We start from the raw sequence: 18,620 nt of genomic DNA on the forward strand, positions 1-18,620 counted from the left end.
TACTAATCATCAGGAAAATGCAAACCAAAATCACAATGAGATACCATCTCACCCCAGTTAGGATGGCCATTATCAGAAAGACAAAAAATAACAAATGCTGGTGAGGATGCAGGGAAACGGAAACTCTTATACACTGCTGGTGGGAATGTAAATTAGGACAGCCATATGGAAAACAGCATGGAGGTTCCTCAAAAAATTATAAACAGAACTACCATATGATCCAGCAATTTCACTACTGGATACATACCCAAAGGAAAGGAAATCAATATATCAAAGAGATATGTGCAGCCAGGCGAAGTGGCTCACGCCTATAATCCCAGCACTTTGGGAGGCCAAGGTGGGCGGATCACAAGGTCAGGAGTTCAAGACCAACCTGGCCAACATGGAGAAACCCTGTTTCTACTAAAAATACAAAATTAGCCAGGCATGGTGGCACATGCCTATAACTCCAGCTACTCAGGAGGCTGAGTCAGGAGATCTGCTTGAACCCAGAAGTAGAGGTTGCAGTGAGTCCAGATTGCGTCATTGCACTCCAGCCTGGGCAACAAGCATATGCAGAAGTTTTAAAAAGCTTACTCAAAGAAGTAAAAAGCAGAACAGGTTTCTAGAGGCTGGGAAAGGTAGAGCAAAGGTAAGGATAGGGAGAGATTTGTTAAAGGATACAAAATTACAGCTAGATAGGAGAAGCAAGTTATAGTGTTTCATAGCACCATAGGATGACTATAATTAACAATACACTTTCAAATAGCCAGAAAAGAAGATATTGAATGTTCCCAACCAAAAGAAGTGATACATGTTTGAGATGGCAGATATGCCCTGATCCAATCACTACACATTGTAAGTAGGTATGGAAACATCATTATGTACCCCATAAATATGGATAATTATTATGTGCCAATTAAAAATAAATTGTTACAAATCAGTGTAATACCATCATAGAGTTTGAAAAACAGGAAAAGAAATTGTCCATAATCCCCCTTTCACCCTAGCACAATTTCTATCATTTTCAATTTTTCTTTTTTTCCTTTGGAGACAGGGTCTTGCTCTGTCACCCAGGCTGGAATGCAGTGGCAAGATCATGGCTCACTGTAGCCTCAAACTCCTCGGGCTCAAGAGATTCTCCCACTTCAGCTTCCCAAGTAGCGCACGGCACTGTGCCAGGCTAATTTTTTTATTTTTGTAGAAACAAGGTTTTGCCATGTTGCCCAAGCTGGTCTGGAACTCCTGTGCTCAAGTGATCCGCCCACCTCCGCCTCCCAAAGTGAGGGGATTACATGTATGAGCCACCGCGCCTGGCCATTTTTTTATTTATCTACATATATACGTAATTTCACAGTTGAAAAGTCAATTACACAATTTTGTATATTTTTTTCTTCACTTATCATCATAAGGTTTTCTTCTTGTTGCCTCTTGGGGTTCCTAACTACACAACAGCTGCAGAATATTCTGTCAAGTGGATGGACCATCATTTAATGAACTATTCTAAAAGTATTGTTTCTAGTTTTCTATGCATTTGCCTTTTTTCCTGCCTTGGATTATAAAGTCCAATTGGGAGGCCAAGGCAGGCAGATCACTTAAGGTCAGGAGTACAAGACCAGCCTGGCCAACATGATGAAACCCCATCTCTACTAAAAATAAAAAAATTAGCCAGGCATGGTGGCATACGCCCATAGTCCCAGCTACTCGGGAGGCTGAGTCACGAGAATCGCTTGAACCCAGGAGGTGGAGGTTGCAGTGAGCTGAGATGGCACCACGGCACTCCAGCCTGGGTGACAGAGTGAGACTCTCAAAAATAAAAAAAATAATAATAATAAAGTGCCAGATATAAGCTTATTGAGCTTAACAATAAAAACGTAGAGCCAGCAGGGTTCCTAACACTGGATGCTACACTGCTTCCCGAAGGGCTGAAACCTATGCCTACTGTACACTATTCACAGTTGCCAAAGTACAGAATCAACCAAAGCAAATGCGGTGCACATACACAATGGAATACACTTTAGCAGTAACAAAGGATGAAATTCCGCAATTCGTGCCAGCATGGATGGAGCTGGAGGACACTGTGTTAAGCAAAATAACATGATGACAGCAATCAGAAATGAACCCGGACTCACTCTCTTCACGGCTCCTTCCCCGACACGCTTTAGCTGTCTCACTTCTGTTCTCAGCTCCTCACAGGACAGCCAAGGTGAGCAGTTTTTCATCTGTCCTATCCTGAAGTGACCATAGGGACAGTGTCTGGGGTCCACAATGGATTGTCGAGGAGCAATGAAGAAGTGGTCGAGGCAGAGGTAGAGCAGAGTATTCATCAGGGCCATGATCAGCAGCAGCCCAACGGCTGGTGGCACCTCTCGGGGGGAGAGGCCTCTCCTCTTGTTCTGGGGCTGCTTTTCCATGTTGACGGCCTCTGCAATTTCCTAAAATACACAATGAAACAAGAAGTCATGACAGTCAGCTTTCATTTCCAAGAATGCGTCCAGATTCCTCTTCTACTCAAGGGTCCTGTAAGTTACAGCGTTACCGTGGGGATTAAAGCAGGTATCGAACACCAGGCTTATCCCAAATGCCCAATGTTAGCTGTTCCCATAATCATTACTTTTTATTACAAACTAAAATACGGGTTCCTCTAGATTAGGTTAGGTGGGAGGTGTTTGTGTCTAACTCTGTACGACTCACAGTAGCATGCATTGAATAGATGCTCATGAATATTCAGTAAAATGAAAGCAAAATATATTAGTCAACTGGTGGGATGGGGACAGAGGGTACCAAAGGACAGCAGAAGGAGGCTGCTTAGGGTAGCAGGTGGAGGCTGGGAGGCTGACGGCCTCTCTCGAACCCAGCTAAGCAGCTGTCCTGTTCCCTGGGAGGTACTCAGAATCCCCTGAACAGTTTTAAGAAATAAAAGCTACTCTTCAGCAGTTATGAAAGGTAGATTTGGGGTGAAAGAGACTGAGGCTGGGGAGACCAGTTAAGAAGCCCTGGTTATGACTACGGACAGGAGCTGACAAGTACACGAGCTAGAATAACAGTGATGAGATTGGAGAGATGACCACTCAGAAGTCACACCAGTGATGAGGAACCACTGATAACATGTGGGCTCTACCGCTGGAGCTGTGCAAGGCCATGGTGGAGGGGCCTGGGTGCAGAGAGGCCTGAAGTAGGACTATGGGTGGCAGAGGTGATTTACAGAAGCAGAATGGAGCAGAATGGAAGCATATGGAGAGTTTAACAGTGGATGTGGCCATGCCATTGGGAGCCAGCTGAACAGCACTGGAATGCTGAAACACTGAGACAGAACTGAGTCAGAGACAGCTGCGACATGCAGGGTTACCTACCAAGCGCATCTCCTTCTCCAGCTCAGGTCTCCATCCAGGTACCTGGTCAGTCCATACTCTAGTTGGCGCCCAGGGACTGGTCTGGAAACACCCTGCTGCAAAGTACAAAACAGGAAGTATGTAAACAGAAACTGCAGCTATGTACCCAGACAAATCGCCATAGTCCAAACGGTCCAACTTTCCCAGGGCCCTCCTCCTGCTTCAAGTCCGGGTTTCCTCAAGTTCTCAAGTCCCAGGACAGAGCAGCACCATGGGGAAGCCCATCAGAGTCTCTCTGTACCAGTCTGCTCTCTTCGCCTCCATCACTGACTTGTGGTTGCTCATTCCCGTAACACGTCCTGAGCAGCTTCTATGTGCTCAGCCCTGCAGTGGGTGCTGGAGACACACACACAGTGAATTACACCAGCAAGGTTCCTATCCTGCTGGAGCTTAGGGGAAAGTCTAGTGGGGAAGACAGACAATAAACAAGTAAACAAATAGGTCTATCATCATCCTGTGATGGGGGTTCAAGGATAGAGAGTAACTGTGTAGGAACTCCCTGGAGGAAGCATCCCAGGAGACCTCTCTGAGGAGGTGACCTTCGCACTGCGACAAGAGGCCTGAGAGGAGCCAGCCATGAAAAATCCAGGATACTACCTCCTCCTTGAGAAAACAAAATCCACTCCCATTTCCAGAGCTGGGACAAGACACCAATGAAACCATTAACAGAAAACAGCATTTCTCCTAAGAACACACTAAGAACACACTGCAGCCATAAAGTGTCAAAAACCCCCTTTGGATGAAGACTCCTTTTTTACTATTTAGAAATTATGTTCTCTACAATCACAGACTACCAGAAATTTTGCAGTTTGAAGTACTTATCAATTGGAATAAAACATCCCACTCTTTCCTGGAGGATCAAAGTCACCCTGACACAGAGAAGCAACCTCAGTTTCCGAACAGGGCAGAGCTTCAGATAAGGAGTTTCTGGAGATAATCCTGTACATCTATGTTAATCTGGTAGTTTCTAAGGAAAGGGGACCACTTTGCAGTCCAGACTAGATCTTGGCCCCTTTACACTCAGTTCTACATGGCTTTGAGCCCATCAAAATACCACTTCATTTAAATTTGCCTAAACTTCACTCATCTCCAAAATTCTACGATTTTCTTCCTTTTTTTTTTTCTTTTAGAGATAGGGTCTGACTATGTCACTCAGGCTGGAATGCAGTGGTGCAATCATAGCTCAATGCAGCCTCAAACTCAAGCAATCCTCTCACCTCTGCCTCCTGAGTAGCTGGGACTACAGGTGTGCATCACCACATCCAGCTAATTTTTATATTTTTTTTTTTTTGTAGAGACTGGGTCTCATGATGTTGCCCAGGCTGGCCTTGAACTCCTGGCCTCAAGCAATCCTCCTGCATCAGTCTCCCAAACTGCTGGGATTACAGACATGAACCACTGCACCTGGCCTTTTAAATTTATTTTTATCCCCTCCACGGCTCTACTCACCCCCTGCATCAGTATTCCCTGGAACCTCAACACATTCCAGTACCCCACAGACGCAAGCACACAAACTCACACTGTTCTGGCGCTCCTGAGCATACTCCAGACCTCACACTGCTGACTCTCCCAGCAATGGCACACGTTTCAGTGCCTCTATGGCTCTAAACCCACAGTAGCTGCCTCTAGGACACCATAAATCATCTGGCTGCCCTTTCCTAGAGTATCCTCATGCTCAGGGACACAAGTACACCTCACACCTCCTTGACCCTCAGTGCACTGGGCCTCTGACGGTACCAAGACCCTTCCTATACCACCACCCCCTGCCCCACAGAGATCCACAATCCTCATCCCCGCCAGCACAGGCCGAGGTCTCCCACCGTCCTCCCTCCATCAGATCCCTCCATGAGGTCCCTCCAGCTCTGCTCCATTAGCATGCACCGGGCTCCAACTACCCAGACATGCACATGCACACACCCACCACAGACGACCCCCACAAGTGCACACACAGCACTAGAATCCTTCAACCACCTCCCCTCCATAAGCACCCCATTCTCTCCTACCCTGCAGGCCCCCACAGACACACACACAACGCTAACATCACACACACCCTCATCACCACACACGAGGCTTCAGAAGCCTATTAGCACACATCCTGGTACCTCTACCACCCTATCCCCCAAAAGCCCACACTGGACCTCTCTCCAGCCATAACCCCTATTAGCTTGCTTTGGAACTTCCTCAACACCCTACCCTGTGACATACCCGTGGGTCCCTCACCTGCTCTGCTGCCCACTTCCCTAAGCACACACTGGGCCATGAGCCTCCCCTGCCATAAGGCTCATCACACATGCTCCAAGTCCTGCTCAGCCCAGGCCCCCAATGGCAAAGCTCCAGTCTCCCCCCACTCCACCACCCATTCCCACATCCTCTGTACCTCTGACCCCCTATTAGCACTCATGCCACTTCCATCCCGAGCTCTCTGCACCGGGCCAGGTCAGAGAGGCCCCGAAGGACTCCTGCCCCACGCCCTCTCAGATGATTCTCTGTCCCTCTGATGGAGATATGCAAGTCCTGCCAGTGTGCAGCCTTGGTTATCGCAGTGAGTCAAAAAACATGACAGATGTGTCCCAAGTGGCCTTAGGCTAGCTGGAAGCTCACACTCTCCTTCTCCAAACATGTACCACCTCTTCCCCCACCTTCACTCTCAGCTGATCATCTAACGAGATCATCCTATTTTACCAGAAAAACAGAAGCAGAGAGCATTTCCACCAGTTCCCAAGCCCCACCCCAGGTTCCTGCACTCTCCTATTACTACAAACTGTCTGTTACCATGAAACTGGCCCTGAGCCCAGCTCAGGCAAACCCCACCCCCAGCTCTGTCCTCTCATTCTCTCCAACTCACTGCCACTTCACCCAAACTGACCATATCACAGTCAGCACAGGTGACCTCCACATAACTAAACATAACAGTCAAAGCACAGCCCCAGTCTTCCTTGACCTATCAATAACATTACCGTGATTGATAACTCCCTCCTTAAACGCCTTTTATAATTGGTTTCCAGGAAACTACACTGGCAGCTCCTCATCTCTGAGTCCACTTAGTGGGGTCGCCCAGAGCTCAGAGCTCAGGCCTCTGCCACACTCCCTGGGAGAGCTCACCCAGACTCAGGACTTTTCATCACTGCCTGCTGATGACTTCCAAAAGTAAAACTCCATTCCCAGCCTCTCCTCAGAACTCAAGGCTTGCTTCCTTGACATCTCCATGTGGATGTCTGATGAACAACTCAAAAGATTCAAAAAACAACTCAATTTAAAAAATGGGCAAAGGGTCAGGCATTGGTGGCTCACACTTGTAATCCCAGCACTTTGGGGAGGCCGAGGCGGGAGGATCACTTGATCCTAGGAGTTCCAGACCAGCCAGGGCAACATAGTAAGACCTGCTGTCTACAAAATCTAAATTTAAAAATTAGCCAGGCATGTTGGCATGCGCCTGTAGGCCCAACTACTCAGGAGGCTGAGGTGGGAGGATCATTTGAGTCCAGGAGACCAAGGCTGCAGTGAGCTGTGATCGTGCCACAGCACTCCAGCCTGGGTGACAGTGAGACCTTGTCTCAAAAAAATAAATAAATAAAATTTTTAAAATGGGCAAAGGACTTGAATAGACATTTCTCCAAAGAAGATACACTGATGGCCAACAGGCACATGAAAGATGCTCAGCTTCACCAATCATCAAGGTAAACGCAGATCAGAAGTGTGACAAGATGGCATTTTACACCCATGAGGATGGCTATAATACAAAAATCAGTAAAAACACAAGTGTATGGGGATGGGGAAAAACTGGAATCCTCAAAAATCACTGGTGAGAAAGTAAAATGCAGCCACTGTGGAAAGCAGTCTGGCCGCTCCTCAAAAGGTTAAGCACAGTCACCACATGACCCAGTAACTCCACTGCCCGGTGTGTACCCATGAAAACATGCACACTCACACACACACTTATACATGAATGTTCACGGAAGCATTATCCACAACAGCCAAACAGTGGGAACAAGCCAAGTGTCCACTGGCAGATGAATGGATACACAAAATGTGGTACGTTCATAAATGGAGTATTATTCAGCCATAAAAAATAAAGCACTAATTCATGCTGCAACATGGGTGAACTTTGGAAACATCATGCTCAGTGAAATAAGCCTGACAAAAAGGCCACATACCATATGATTCCATTTACATGAAATGTCCAGAAACAGTAAATTCAGACACAGAACGTAGATTTGTGGCTCCCAGAGGCTGGGGGGGGGGGGGGGTGGAATAGCTGCTGATGGGGATCGGGTCTCTTTTTAGCTAAAATGCTCTCGAATTAGACAGTGATGATGGTTGTACAAGCTTGTGAATATACTAAATATCACTGAATTGTACACTTTAAAATGTCAAATGTTATGGCTTGTGAATTATATTTTCGTTGAAGTCTCCCCTTAACATTTAAAAAGATAAAAGCATTCCCAGCTCTCAGGCTATGCAAAAACAAGCAGAAGCTGTGGTTGGCCAAGCCCTGCCTTAGGTGAAGGCATTCCTCCAGGTCTGCCAAAGGCCCAGGTAACCTCACCCATACCTGGGACACTAGCAGCCATCTGAACTCTGATGCTTTCTAAGTCTGCACTGCAGACTAGATCTCTCCTACGCTTCGCTCACTGGCCTATCAAGGTATGGGATGTCCACTGCAGAACTCCCCCGTCCCTACATGACCCTCCCCCAGGGTTCCCTCTGTGATGGGCTCATGACCCAACCACCCGCTCAAGTTACAGACCAGGCGTGTGTGACTTGATTCCTCCCTCCCCTAACCTCCAAACCAACCAATTACCACATGCATTCAATGCTCCCACCAAAACCTCTCTCACAGCTGCTAGCATCTCTCCTTCCTTGTTGCCCTTACCCTCCACTCCCCTCCGTGAGCCAGCAGCACCTCTCACCTGGGTTTCCGCAAGAGATTCCCAAGCAGACACCCAGTTTTTCCTCTCTTGCAGCCCATTCTCACGATTACACAGCAAACAGTATCGTTTTTCTGTTTCACACACAGAGAAAAATTTAAAAAAAATCATAAGCATTCATCCAGCTTTGTCAAGTTACATTGCATCATTTTTTCAGATCTTTTTTTAAAGAAATTAAATATTAAAAATAGAGTCGAAGCCCCTCTGGACTCCTCCCCATCCAATTCTACCCCCTCCCAAGAAGTGATCTCTATCTTCAAGTCGGTGGACATCAGAGATTCTCAAACTGTGGTCGCCAGACCTGTGGCATCATCGTCCAGGAACCTGGGAGAAATGCAAATTCTTGGGTCCACACTCCAAACCTACTAAATCAGAAATGAAAATCTGTGTTTTAATAAATCCTTTAGGTGATTTGGATGCATGCTAAAGTCTGAAAACCACTGGTGTATATAATTCCTATACATGCTATCTATGTATCTATCTATCTGTCTGTCTATCTAATCGATCATATCTATTTACCTACCTACTTACCTATCTACTTAAGACATGGAGTCTCACTATGTAGCCCAGGCTAGACTCAAGTGATCCTCCTGCCTCCACCTCCCAAGCAGCTGGGACTGACTACAGGGATGGGCTACCAAACTCCGCTTCCCATACATGCTTTTTATTTTCACAAGTATGTGCCCATAAATCATACATATGTTTTCAAGCTTTATACAAACAGTGATGGGCTGGTATTATCCTGTTGCAACTAACTTTTTTAAAAGCTCAACATTACATTTCTGAGATTTATCCAGGCAGAGGTACAAAACTCCAGTTCACTATTTTCAACTGGTTTGACTTTTCCACAATTAGTGAGACAAGCTGTGTACACATCTCCCCAGGCATACATGAAAGTTTCTCTGATACATGCAGGGAGCTATTTTTTTTTTTTTTTTTTTTTGAGACGGAGCCTCACTGTATCGCCAGGCTGGAGTGCTATGGCATTATCTCGGCTCACTGCAACCTCCAACTCCCTTGTTAAAAGGATTCTCCTGCCTCAGCCTCCTGAGTAGCTGGGATTACAGGCACCTCACCACGCCCAGCTACTAAAAATAGAGACGGAGTTTCACTATGTTGGCCAGATGGTCTTAATCTCCTGACCTCGTGACCCGCCCACCTCAGCTTCCCAAAGTGCTGGGATTACAGGCATGAGCCACCGTGTCCGTGTCCGGCCCATGCAGGGAGAGCTTCCTAAGTACTGATGTGATCCCACTTGGCTTAACATTCAACAGCCCCTGACTCGGCCCACAGGATCAAGTCCAAACTCTTAGGTGGCCTCCTGAAATCTAGCCCCTATCTGCTTCCCTAAACCCTCCCTGCACCCCACTCTCTGGCGCCTGAGCTTTCCTCAGTCCTCAAAGGCTCCCTTTCTGGGATACCCAGGCCCCGGCCTCCTCTAAATTCTAAGCACCAAGAGGCCTGCCTGTCTGTCCTGTTCACCAGTGCACCCCCGTGCCTGGCACACAGTGGGTACTCAGCAAAGACACACGACTGCCTGGTCACTCTGCGCCTCTCCCTCTTCATGGCCTCAGCCATGAAGGCTGCTTTCCCTCTCCTGTGTTCACCCCACCGCATCCGCTCTTCCTCTCCTCACAGCTCCCATTCTCTGAGGCCCCTCATCTGCCACCTCCTTCTTCAATCCAAGTTTCCCAGCTCAAACCCTGTGGTAAATCCTTTCAACCCTCCAACCCTCCTTACCCCTAACCTCCCACCAATCCTTCCTTGCCACTAGGGGTGGATTCAGATTTTATGGGGCCTGAAGCTTATATAAGTTGGGACGACGAGTGGTAATTCTTTAAGAATACACAGTTATGAATGTAAAAGTGCTGAGCCCCTTGCCAGAGTTTTGGAAGGTATTTGAGCAAGTGAAGAGACTAGAAGCTTCATCATAAACCCAGATCTGCTTATCATTCACCAGCCCCATGTAACTTGCCCTGTCCACTTCTTCATTTCCACTCAAAGGCTGCCAACATCAGCTACAAAACTCTGTGGGACTCTACAAATGCATATTTTCTAATCTGTGTTGGACCCTCCGCATTACTACGAAAACCTTTAATGCATTTCTTGCTGAATACAAATTTTATATGCCCCATTAACCTTTTATGTATCCCTAAGTCCTCACATTCACTTCTGAATCCTCTCTCAGCAAAAAGAAAAAACACCAAAACAAAATAAAAAAAAAAACTCAAAAATTCATTTGACTTTTATACAGTGTCAACTTCACACCAATTCTGTGAAGTGGATATAATTGTTGTTATTTCCATTTCACAGATAAGACAACTGAGTCAGAGGTGAAGTAATATGTCTAAGGTCACTATACACAGAGGAGCCAAGTTTTCTGGACTCAAGCCCATTTTTCCCCTAAATACCACAATGCTCAGGAGTTGAACTAAATCAAACCCAGTGTGGTCACCTAGGGACTGGTCTAGGGGACCCTGGGACTGCCTGTTTCTTAAAGAAGACTTCAGCCCACCTCAGCCCCGATTTGCTTTTTTGTTTCAGAGCATATTCTGGAGTAGGCCGCCCAGAGCATAGCATGAGGCTGTGTGGCTGAAGGAACTTTCGTGTCCAGAAATAAGCAAAAACCGCTGAAATTTACTGGTCCTGAAAACAGCCTGCACATTAAGGAATAAAGATGGTGGGGCAGGTTGGGCAGGAGAAATTCAGGCACGATTGATATACAAAGCATTTCTGACACTGATAGGCAGGCTTATTGATAGAGAAAAGCTTGGCTTAAAGAAAAAAGAAAAGGGACAAAACTAGTTTTTACCGACTTACAAGGTATTTTCGACAACTAGGGAAGACACAGAGTAGTGTCATCCAATGCAATTTACAGTAGAATTCCATTGTGCCAATAAAGCACAAGGTACATTAGAAGGATTATTTTAAATATTCTTAATGCTTATTTAGCCTTAGGGTCCTACAGTAAAGGCAAAGGGTGACAAAGACAAGATTATGCAACAAAAGAGCGAAATTTTGCTTTCTAAAAAAAGAGAAGAATATGATTACACTTAACACCTCCTGGCAACAATGATCTCGTGCAGAATAAACACCCAAAGGCAAAGAGCTGAGACAGAGTCCTAGGTCCTTTCTGGTTTTTTTGTTTTTCGTTTTTTGTTTCGGTTTGGTTTGGTTTTTGTTTTTTTTAAACAGAGACAGCCTCTGCCGGACCCAGTAGCTCACGCCTGTAATCCAAGCACTTTGGGAGGCCGAGGTGGGCGGATCACCTGAGGTCAGGCGTTCGAGACCAGCCTGACCAACATGGTGATACTCCGTCTATACTAAAAATACAAAAATTAGTTGGGCGTGGTGGCGGACGCCTTGTGATCCCAGGAGCCAAGACCGCGCCACTGCACTCCATTCTGGGCGACAGAGCGAGACTCCGTCTCAAATAATAATAATAATGATAATAAAGTAATAATAATAGAAACAGTCTCTCACTGTGTCCCCCAGGCTGGAGTGCAGTAGCGCGATTTCGGCTCACTGAAACCTCCGCCCCCGCCGGGTTCAAGCGATTCTCCCGCCTCAGCCTCCCGAGTAGTTGAGACTACAGGCGGCGCCACCGCGCCCGGCTAAATTTTTTTTTACAGAGACAAGAGTTCCGCCATGTTGCTCAGGCTGCTCTCGCCTGAGCTCACGCGATCCTCCCGCCTCCGCCTCCCAAAGCGCTGGGGTTACAGACTGGAGCCACCTCGCCTGGCCCTTCTCGGGTCCTTTAACTTCCCGCTACCGCGCAGGGCTGGACGCGGAGGCGGGGGCTGGGCGCGGTGGACCCGGCCGCCCAGGCCAAGCGCAGCCCCCCAGGGAGCCTCCGCACAGGCTGCCGGCGCTGCGGGCCGGGCCACGTACAGGCCCCTCGAGAAACCCAGCTACACGCCCCCTCACCGCTTCGCCCTCTCGCCCCTCGCCCCTCGCCCCAGGACCTACCTGCAGCCCAAGCTTCTGCGCCCCCTGCTATACCCCAGGACAGCACGCACTGGGCCTACTGCGCTTGCGCGTTCAGAAGCGCGTCCTGGGCGGGCGGGCGTGACGCTGCTGCCCCCTGGCGTCCTCCTCAGGCCGCGCACTGAAGCCAGAGCTAACGCTTCGGCGGTACCAGCGCGCACCTACCCAGTCTCCCTCTCTGGCTTCTGCTTCCCGAACTTGAGAGAACGATTTTGCATTGACCCACTATTGCTTCATCCTGGAGCCAGGCCCATGCAGAGCAGCTGTCAGATCTAGACGCACTGCCAGGCCTTCCAAAGCGTATTTCTCAGATCCGCGGCATCTGCAGGGACCTTGCTGGAAAGGCTGATTCCCCACTCCGGCCCAGACCCACCACTCGCGGACCCAGATGCCTGAAGTTGGACAATCACTCTGTAAAAGAAACTGTGGGGCTTAGCCCAGACACAGTAAAGCTGAGCTGCACACATCAAGTGCAGCAGACAAGACCTTGGCAAGCCTCCGCGGAGGGGCACGACTGGGCAAAGGCGGGGAAGTCCGTCGGGGCCGGCCGGGAGCCCCGCCGGGAGCCCAACACGCACTCGGGCACTCGCCCCGGGGAACCTAGAGGGAGGCTTGCAGCGTCGAAGTCAGGCTGGGGTCATGAAAAGTCTGGGTTGTGTACATTGGAAGCGTTAGCTGCTTCTACACTGACACACTGAGAAAGTCCAGAATTAAGAAACTAACATGGTGTGGGTTAAAAAAAAAACTGAGTCTGTACTAGCGATCCAAACAGTATTAAAATAACTACCAGAGGCCGGGCGCGGTGGCTCAAGCCTGTAATCCCAGCACTTTGGGAGGCCGAGACGGGTGGATCACGAGGTCAGGAGATCGAGACCATCCTGGTGAACATGGTGAAACCCCGTCTCTACTAAAAAATACAAAAAACTAGCCAGGCGAGGTGGCGGCGCCTGTAGTCCCAGCTACTCGGGAGGCTGAGGCAGGAGAATGGCGTAAACCCGGGAGGCGGAGCTTGCAGTGAGCTGAGATCCGGCCACTGCACTCCAGCCTGGGCGACAGAGCCAGACTCAGTCTCAAAAAAAAAAAAAAAAAAAAAAAAAAAAAAAAAAAAAAACTACCAGAAACGTTTGCCTGTCACATGGACAAATAGCAAAAGAATGGTAACACCTCTTGTCGTTACAATAGAGTCTGAAAGTTTCCTCACACGTACAAGTGAGTGTAAATTGGAATTCCTCCTACGGGACCTAGCAAATCCATTTCTAGGAATTTATCCTTCAGAAATAATATGTCTGCGGCAGGGGACCGTGGCTCACGCCTGTAATCCCAGTACTTTGGGAGGCCGAGATGGGCACATCACGAGGTCAGGAGATCGAGACCATCCTGGCTAATACGGTGAAACCCCGTCTCTACTAAAAATACAAAAAAGTAGCCGGGCGTGGTGGCGGGCGTGAGAATGGTGTGAACCCGGGAGGCGGAGCTTGCAGTGAGCCGAGATAGCGCCACTGCATTCCAGCCTGGGCGACGACTCAGTCTCAAGAAAAACAAGAAAAAGAAAAAGAAATAATACATCTGCAAGATGTATACACAAGAGATCTTGCTGAAGCATTGCTGGTAAAAGATATTTATACTAGAGAAAAAAACCTGAATGTATAACAATAGGGTTTTCTGAAAGAAATTATATTACACATAGCCATGAAAAATGCTGTCTAACGGGTGCACAGTTTCAGTGTGAGAAGATGGTAAAGTCCTGGAGATGGATGGGGTGATGGTTGCACAACAATGTGAATATACTTAATTCCACTGAACTGTACACTGAATTGTTACAATGGTAAATTTTATGTATCTTTTACTACAATTTTTAAAAAGTTATGCTGTAGATCTATATATATTGACAGGAAAGGATATTCATAATATATGGCCAAGAGAGTAAGCAATGTCATTTTTTAAAACATGTATTTATAATCATAAGTATTCATATATATTCCAATGGTTACCTCCAATAAGTAGAATTTGGGGCAATTTAAATTCTCCTTTCTTCCTTATATTTATTTTTAAATGTTTATGTAATAGGTATTTCTCCATATATATGTATATACATACATGAACCATGAGCCTGCTAGCAGTATTAGACATGTATTATGACATGTCTTAGAGGGAAGCCATTTAGAAAGATCATAAAACAAACCTATTAAATTAATAATAACTTTTAAAAAGAAAGTAGGCCAGGCGTAGTGGTTCACGCCTGTGATCCCAACACTTTGGGAGGCTGAGGCAGGTGGATCACTTGAGGTCAGGAGTTTGAGACCAGCCTGACCAACATGGTGAAATCCCATCTCTACTAAAGATACAAACATTACCCAGGTGCAGTGATGGGCACCTGTCATTCCAGCTACTCAGGAGGCTGAGGCAGGAGAATTGCTTGAACTGGGGAGGCAGAGGTTTCAGTGAGCCAAGATCACGCCATTGCACTCCAGCCTGGGCAACAGAGCAAGACTCCGTCTTGGAACCAAAAAAAAAAAAAAGAAAGAAAGAAAGAAAGTAAAAAGGAAAATGGGTGAGATATGAGAAACTGTGAACATGAGAACTTTGAAGGGAAAAATAATCAGGCATTGAAATTTTATTAGATGTAGAGAATTGAGGAAATAAACAAATAAAGTGTAGTCAGTTCAGCTATAACACTTTTTTTTTTTTTTTTTTTTTTTTTTTTTTTTTGAGACAGAGTCTCGCTCTGCCGCCCAGGCTGGAGTGCAGTGGCGTGATCTTGGCTCACTGCAAGCTCCGCCTCCCGGGTTCACGCCATTCTCCTGCCTCAGCCTCCCGAGTAGCTGGGACTACAGGCGCCCGCCACCTCGCCCGGCTAGTTTTTTTGTATTTTTTAGTAGAGACGGGGTTTCACTGTGTCAGCCAGGATGGTCTCGATCTCCTGACCTCGTGATCCGCCCGTCTCGGCCTCCCAAAGTGCTGGGATTACAGGCTTGAGCCACCGCGCCCGGCCATCTATAACACATTTTAAACACTAATTTCTTTCAGTAAGATTGATACATTAAGAAATAAGCATAACACAAATTTCCTGTTTGGTTAGTTGGTTTTGTTTTGTTTCATTTTGGTTTGTTTTGGTTTGGTTTGAGAAAGGGTCTCACTATGTTGTCCAGGTTGGTCTCAAATTCCTGGACTCAAGTGGTCCTCCTGCCTTAGCCTCCTGAAATGCTGGGACTACAGGTGTGAGATGCTGTGGCCAGCATTGCCCTGTTTTCAACACTGAAGTAGACACTACTTGGCAGATACCACTGAATTGCTATAAAGATAGGATGACGAGTTTTTTAGTTTTTTCATAAAATTGAACCTGCTGGCTGACAGAGTTGGCTGTTGGCATCAAGATAGAAACCAGCCAGCCAGGGTTGGGGGCGGGGTGACTCACGCCTGTAATCCCAGCACTTTGGGAAGTCTAGGCGGTCGGATCACCTGAGGTCAGGAGTTCAAGATCAGCCTGGCCAACATGGTGAAACTCTGTCTCTGCTAAAAATACAAAAAAATTAGCCAGGTGTGGTGGCAGGTGCCTGTAATCCCAGCTACTCGGGAGACTGAGGCAGGTGAATCACTTGAACCTGGGGAGTGGAGGTTGCAGTGAGATGAAATCGTGCCACTTCTCTGGAAAAAAGAGTTTCTGAAATGCCAGATGAGTTGGTCTCCCCTGTGCGAGACACCCATGGGGAGCCATGGGTGGCCTCTGAGGAGAAAAGTCTCCTTATTGCCTTCATCTCTTTATGCCCTGAGAGCATAACAGTTCAGCGGCCTGCCACAGGTTGCTGGGGGAAATAACACTCCTTTGAAGCAGTGGAGTATAATCAAACATCTTGGCTCCTCCTGAAACCCACTCCCACCCATTTCAGTCCCGATAAGTTAAAGATCTTAAGTAGTTTAGACACATCCAACGCTCCGGTCCCCTGGACCTGCCTTTTAAACTCTTATTCTGTCTCTTTCTAATTACTTTGTCTCCGCTGGACTCGGGGTACCCGCCGGGTGGTGTGGGGCTGGTTTCCCCAACAACTTCACTCTAGCCTGGGCAAAAGAGCAAACCTCTGTCTCAAACAAACAAACAAAAAGATAGAAACCAACCGGCAGCTCTCCTTGCTGAGTTCTTTGCCACATGGCCACCATTTTGTGCCTATGGGCTTTTTGGGTGTGCTGGGGAAAGGTGAAATTTTAACACTGATGAAAAATTAGAGGAATTAAATTCAAACAATTAAAAGTAAAAAGAACAGCAGAATTTGACACACCATCAAACTGGTTGTGTTACCCTTCTTCAAGCTGAACGTAGCCCAAAGCCTGGAACTGAGTGTCGGGGGCACATACAGAGACTCGGGAGAAACCCTCTGATTCTGGCTCGTGGAGCAAAAAAGGAAACTCCTAACTCAGAGGGAGTGAAGAAAATTCCCTGTTCTTTCTATTTCTTCATTTCTTTGCACTCCAGACCCCAGTCAAGCTCATGGCCAGAGCAAAAAGCTTCAGCAGCCAAAAGTCTGAGGGAGAGAGAGAGTCCTTTCCATTCAGTGGCACTGCAGCTCCAAGAGGACAGACACAAACTCGGTGTTTTGTTGTTTTTATTTGTTTCCCACCGCTGTGGCACAACTGTGGAAGTGGGCAGCTCCACCAAGCGAAACTGAAAGTGGGAAGTTTCAGGCCAGGGCACTGAAACCTGAGGGAACCTAAAAGCACCGAGAAGAGAGTGGAAGGTGAGAGCATTTGGCAAGCAACCTCAGAGAGCTGTTTTTGAACCCTTGGGCTCACCGCTGACCTGCGTATCATAGACTTAACCAGCACACCAAACACTCAGACAACTGTGCTCATGAACAGATTTTTGTTCAGGTACCAAACTACTGGAGGTTGCAGCCACGAGACAGATCCAAATAACCCCACAGAGGGTATGAACACAGAACTCACTTTGGAACATGGACCCCAGAAGAAGATTGCAACCTACAGACTGTCCCTAACTAGTTTATGTGCTTGCTTAAATTAAAATGTTGGCCAGGCGCGGTGGCTCACACCTGGAATCCCAGCACTTAGGGAGGGCAGATCACCTGAGGTTAGGAGTTTGAGACCAGCCTGGTAAACAAAACATGGTGGAACCCCGTCTCTACTTTAAAAAAAAAGAAGAAAAGACAATAGCCGGGCATGGTGGTGGATGCCTGTAATCCCAACTACCTGAGAGGCTGAAGCACAAGAATCACTTGAACCCAGGAGGCAGAGGTTTCAGCGAGCCAAGATCACACCACTGCACTCCAGCCTGAGTGACAGAGCAAGACTCCTTCTCAAACAAACAAACAAAAAAAGGCCGGGCGTGGTGGCTCACGCCTGTACAATCCCAGCACTTTCGGAGGCTGAGGCGGGCAGATCACGACCTCAGGAGATCGAGACCATCCTGGCTAACCCCGTCTCTACTAAAAATACAAAAAATTAACCAGGCGTGGGGTCGGGCGCCTGTAGTCCCAGCTGCTCCGGAAGCTGAAGCAGGAGAATGGCGCGAACCCGGGAGGCGGAGCTTGCAGGGAGCCGAGATAGCGCCGCTGCATTGCAGGCTGGGTGAAAGAGCGAGACACTGTCTCAAAAAAAAAAATAAGTAAATAAATAAATTAATAAATAATAAAAATACAAAAATATTAGCCGAGTATGGTGGCAAGCGCCTGTAGTCCCAGCTACTCAGGAGGTTGAGGCAGGAGAAGGAGGTTGAGGCAGGAGAATGGCGTGAACCTGGGAGGCGGAGCTTGCAGTGAGCCGAGATCACGCCACTGCACTCCAGCCTGGGCGACGGAGCGAGACTCCGTCTCGAAAAATAATGATAACAATAATTAAAATGCCAACATTCTCCATAGGATTTAAACAAGAATTAGAGCCTCATAATATTCAAAATGCTCTGGATACAAAATTGCTAGGCATACGAACCATCACAAAAATCTCAACTTGCATGGGAAAAGATAATCAACAGTCACCAACTATAAAATGACTGTTAGGATTATCAGAAAAAGACATTAGTTATTATGAAAATGCTCAAACAATTATAAACATTCTTGAAGCAAAAGAAAGTATAGGGCTGGGCACAATGGCTCGCGCCTGTAATCCCAAGACTTTGAGAGGCCGAGGCAGGCGAATCACTTGAGGTCAGGAGTTCGAGACCAGCCTGGCTAACATGGTGAAACCCTGTCTCTATTGAAAATACAAAAATTAGCCAGACATGGTGGCAGATGCACTCAGGAGGCTGAAGCAGGAGAATCGCTTGTACCTGGGAGGTGGAGATTGTGGTGAGCCGAGATCATGCACTCCAGCCTGGGCGACAGAGTAA

General features: G+C 47.3%; 1 protein-coding gene across 5 annotated transcripts in view; it reads right to left on the reverse strand.

The window, feature by feature from the left end:
* Positions 1 to 12,343, reverse strand: part of POMK (protein O-mannose kinase) — a 49,094-nt gene extending 36,751 nt beyond the window's left edge. For 3 of the 5 annotated variants that reach the window (XR_007728101.1, XM_050800425.1, XM_050800422.1), the window contains exons 1-4: positions 12,269 to 12,343; positions 8,282 to 8,373; positions 3,333 to 3,427; positions 2,112 to 2,414 (exon numbers count right to left, since the gene is read on the reverse strand). Coding sequence is in view for 4 of the 5 variants with exons in the window: in XM_050800425.1 (XP_050656382.1) it covers positions 2,112 to 2,414; positions 3,333 to 3,341 (312 nt within the window). In the remaining variant the exon portion in view is untranslated. Of the gene's footprint in view, positions 1 to 2,111; positions 2,415 to 3,332; positions 3,428 to 8,244; positions 8,374 to 12,268 lie in introns of all 5 variants that reach the window. The other 2 variants (XM_050800424.1, XM_050800423.1) reach the window with 2 other exon arrangements.
* Between the last annotated feature and the right edge of the window lie 6,277 nt (positions 12,344 to 18,620).

The sequence above is a fragment of the Macaca thibetana genome, chromosome 8 (assembly GCF_024542745.1).
Source record: "Macaca thibetana thibetana isolate TM-01 chromosome 8, ASM2454274v1, whole genome shotgun sequence".
NCBI lineage: Eukaryota > Metazoa > Chordata > Mammalia > Primates > Cercopithecidae > Macaca > Macaca thibetana.